At 63.2% G+C, this 4,059-nt stretch overlaps 1 protein-coding gene across 2 annotated transcripts in view; it reads left to right on the top strand.

Annotated features, from left to right (window-relative positions):
- Positions 1-496: 496 nt before the first annotated feature.
- The window catches only part of HNF1B (HNF1 homeobox B), a 23,085-nt gene continuing 19,522 nt past the window's right edge, over positions 497-4,059 (top strand). For both annotated transcript variants that reach the window (XM_057383259.1, XM_057383260.1), the window contains exon 1: positions 497-886. In XM_057383259.1, coding sequence (XP_057239242.1) covers positions 549-886 — 338 coding nt within the window. In that variant the 5' untranslated portion in view covers positions 497-548. The remainder of the gene's footprint in view (positions 887-4,059) is intronic.

The following is a 4,059-nucleotide window of genomic DNA, read 5'->3' on the forward strand; positions in this document are numbered from 1 at the left end:
TCCACAGCCGGGGGTCTCCGCCTGGGCCCGGGAGAGGATGGGGCTCCATTCACGGGGAGCGGCACCCCCGAGGGCAGCGGGACCCCCGAGGACAGTGGGACCCCCGAGGGCAGCGGGAACCCCAAAGGCAGCGGGAACCCCGAGAGCAGCGGGACCCCCGAGGGCAGCAGGAGCCCCGAGGGCAGTGGGACCCCCAAAGGCACGGTACCCCCGAGGGCAGCGGGACCCCCGAGGGCAGCGGGAACCCCGCTCTCGCAGCCCCGTCCCGTGCGCTCCGTCCCGCCCGGCGCTGCCCCCGCCGCTCCCCCGGGGCCTCCCGCCGGCCGAGAGGCAAAGTCCGCCCCGGCGGGCGCTAAGGGCCGGGCCGAGCCGTGCCGGGCCGGGGCGGGGGCCGGAGGAGAGGCCTTGGCGCTGATTTGCATAAGGTATAATGCCTTATGGTGGCCGTCATGGCTTGGTAGAGCGCGGCCCGCGGCCCGCAGCAGCCGCGGCCGGGGCGGAGCGGGGAGGAGGGAGGCGAGCGGCGGGCGCGCCGCGGCCCCGGGAGGATGGTGTCCCAGCTGAGCGCCCTGCAACGGGAGCTGCTGGGCGCCCTGCTCAGCTCCGGGGCCACCAAGGAGGGGCTGATCCGCGCCCTGGAGGACATGGTGCCCGCCGCCGGCTTCGGCGTCAAGCTGGAGAGCCTTCCGCTGTCTCCCGGCGGGCCCCCCGACGGCAGGGCCGCCCTCCCGCCGCTGGCCAACGGGCACGGCAAGGGCAAGCTCTCGGGCGACGAGGGCTCCGAGGACGGCGACGACTTTGACACGCCGCAGATCCTCCGCGAGCTGCAGTCGCTCAACACGGAGGAGGCCGTGGAGCAGCGGGCAGAGGTGGAGAGGATGATCAGGTACCGGCACCGGGCGCACCCCGCGCCGCGTCCGACGGCCCCGAGCGCCCTGCCCGGGGGTCGTTCCCGGTGTGAACGAGCCGGTGCCGGGTGCCGGCGCTCCCTGCCCTTCCCGCGGTCAGTGCCGGCGCTCCCTGCTCCGTGCGTCCCGCCCGGTGGCGGCTCCCGGTGCTGGCGGGGAGCGGGCAGGGGGAAGCCGGAGCCCGGCAGCCGCGTCTCCCCCGCCCCGTCGGGGCTGCCCTCCCGCCGGTCCCGGGGGTGCCGGGGGTGCCTGGGGGCTCGGACCGGCCGCCGGCTCCGTCCCTCCGCGCCGGCAGCTCAAACATAAACCGCACCACGTGGAGCCCGGGGCGTTATTAATTTATTTCTATAAATCATCAACAGAAAGATACACAAAGGGCCGCGATCAGGGCGATCGGGCCGGCGGGTTATTCATTGCAGGGGTTGTAAAGCGGACCGGCAGCGGGGAAAGGAGGAGGGAACCCCCGACGGCGGCGGCTCCGCTCCKGCCCGTCCCGAGGTGCGGCTCCGCGCTTGGCCGAGCCGAGCTTGGTCCGGTTCGAACGGGGCAGCCCCGGGCTCGGCGGGCAGAGCGGTACCGAGCCCGCTCCGAGCCCCGGGGAAGCGGCGGCCGCATCTCCCGCGGGCCGGTGAGAGCAGGTGGCAGCGCGGCGGGGACAACCCCGGGTGCGGCGGGGCCACCTCGGGCTCTGTCCGTGTGTCCCCGCTCCGCTCCGGTGCTGTTCCCGTTCCCGTGCCGGTGTTCCGGGAGCGCGGCCCCGCTCCTGCCCCGCTCCTGCCCCGCTCCTGCCCCGCTCCTGCCCCGCTCCTGCCCCGTTCCTGCCCCGTTCCTGTCCCGTTCCTGCCCCGYTCCTGTCCCGTTCCTGTCCCGTTCCTGYCCCGYTCCTGYCCCGYTCCTGCCCCGTTCCTGCCCCGCTCCTGCCCCGCTCCTGCCCCGCTCCTGCCCCGCTCCTGCCGCCCGTGTGGGCCCGTGTTCTGCACCAGCCCCGGGGCAGCCCCAACTGTTCCCCGGACACCCCGGTGCCTCAGCCCGCGCTCCCGTCTTGCCCCGGTGCCCTTTGTGGACGGGGCAGTGTCACCCGTGCCAGCCCAGGCTGGGACCCTCCCGGTGCCAAGGGGGTTTCTTGCGAGGGAGGATCCATCGCAGCCTTTCCCGCTGGATTCCCACCCGTCCTGCTTGGTTCCTGCACCCCTGGGTGCTCCCTCCCGTCCCCGGTGCCCTCCGTGCCGGCCMCATCCATGCCCGGGGTGCCCGGGGGTGCCGGGCAGGCTGAGCCCCGGGATCACCGTGCTCCCACAGGTGTTTCTGTGCAAAGTTTGCCTTTGGTGCAAACAAGAGCGGGCACATGTCCCTGAGGAGCCTTTGCAAAGAGCTCGTGTTTGCTCTAAGAGAGGCCTTTGTACTTGGAGAGGGAGCGGGTAGGAGAGCCGGGAGACACCGACTGCAGCCATGCTTGGGGGCTGAACCCCCTCTTCTCCCACTCTCCTGGTGTCCTGACCCCAAGGCAGGCTCACTCTCAGGTATTCCCACTCCCTGTAGCTCTCCCGTATCTGATTTGGGCTTTGCTGCCCGCCCATGGCCTGGTGGGTGCCGTGGTGCCCGTGGGTCCCCCCAAACACAGATCCCAGCTCTGGAAGAGCCACCCCACGGCTCCCATCACCTGCCAGGGCTCACCCAGACCCCACTCTGGGAAATAATGCACCTGAGGAGCACCCAGATCCCATTCATGAGCTGGGAACTCGGGAAAGCCACCAGCCCTGGAACCCAGCAAATCCACCCCAAAATGTGCGGGGAACGGAGGGTGCAGCCGATGCCTCGGTGTGAGGGAGATGCTGACCGGGGGCGTCATTTCTGCACGGAGCCGCSTTTATAATCCATCTCTATAMATTCTTGGCATATTTYTCGGAGGATRTRGAGTGTATTTACCTGGTTTTGAGGCTGGCAAAATGGGTGAGCTGCTCTGGGAATCCCTGGGAAGAGGAAGGGCTTTGCCCTCCGCCTGCGTGTGAGGCTGAATGGGGAAATGGCTCTTTCTCGGCCAGCGTTCGTGGGGCTAATTTTGTGCGAGAAAAACACACCTTTCCATGATTTTGGTGAAGAAGGATYGTGGAGCCAGGGCTATGAACTGGTTTTCCAATATTAGAAAGCACTCCTGGGTTGGGTCGAGGTTTTGGTTTTGTTTGTAAGTAAAGTCCTGTTGAAGATTGGACAATTAATGTTTGTTTTATTTCATTTTGGTGACAGAATCAAAGAAAAAGGGCTGGTGTTGACTCAAAAGGTTTTCCTCTCTGGCTTTTTAGGTTAACCAAAAAAGAAAGGAAAAAAAAGAGGCCAAACAAACACTCAAACGTTTCATTTTGGGTCAAGTCCAAACATTTTGTTTAACATGAAACAAAATGTTTGGGTTTGGTTTCAGGTTGTTTAACCCTTTTGAATACGGTCAAGTTGGTTTGTAAAGGAAAAAATCACTGCTCAGAAATTAAGAGCTGAATAATTGTTTTGAAAGTGTAAGTGTGAAACACGTTGGAAATGTCAAGGTGAAACCTTTTTWAAAATAATTAAATGGAGGGAAATTCTGGGACTTTTTTTTTTGCTAATTCTCAGATATTTTTCCATCCAAAATGCTGCCAAATTTTATTTGAGTTCCACAATTTTGTCTGTAGCCCCCGAGTCACTCGTTTGACATTTTCCAAGCGTGCTCTGTTTCCCTGGCTCACGGTTTCACTCTGGGCTCGTCTGTGAACCAAACCACTCTCAGAAATGAYAATGAGCTCTGTTTCATTAACTTATTATTAATCAGTAATTAGTGGGATCAGTGAGGTGACATGAGCTGCTGGTGACAAAGGTCTGCCCGAGCCCCTCAGTCCACGCACGGCGGTGGCTTTGCCTGGTGCCGCAGGGGAGAACGCTTTCTCCTCATCCTCCTCCTCAATTCCCACTTTCTCCTGGGAATCATCACATGGAAAGGACCCCAAAAACAGCGGGGTTCTCCAGCCTGGAGGATGCAGGGCTGGGCACAGGCTCAGCGTCTCCAGGAAGGCTCCTGTGCCTCCTTCCCGGGGTGTGACAAAGCCAGGTTGGCTCTGCTCCGGTACTTTTGCCGTGGATCCAACCAGCTTTGTTTTCAAGCTGCATTCAGGACAAAAAAAAA

Source organism: Malurus melanocephalus, unplaced genomic scaffold, assembly GCF_030028575.1.
Source record: "Malurus melanocephalus ecotype Western Australia unplaced genomic scaffold, MMel_1.1 scaffold_617, whole genome shotgun sequence".
Taxonomy (NCBI): Eukaryota; Metazoa; Chordata; class Aves; order Passeriformes; family Maluridae; genus Malurus; species Malurus melanocephalus.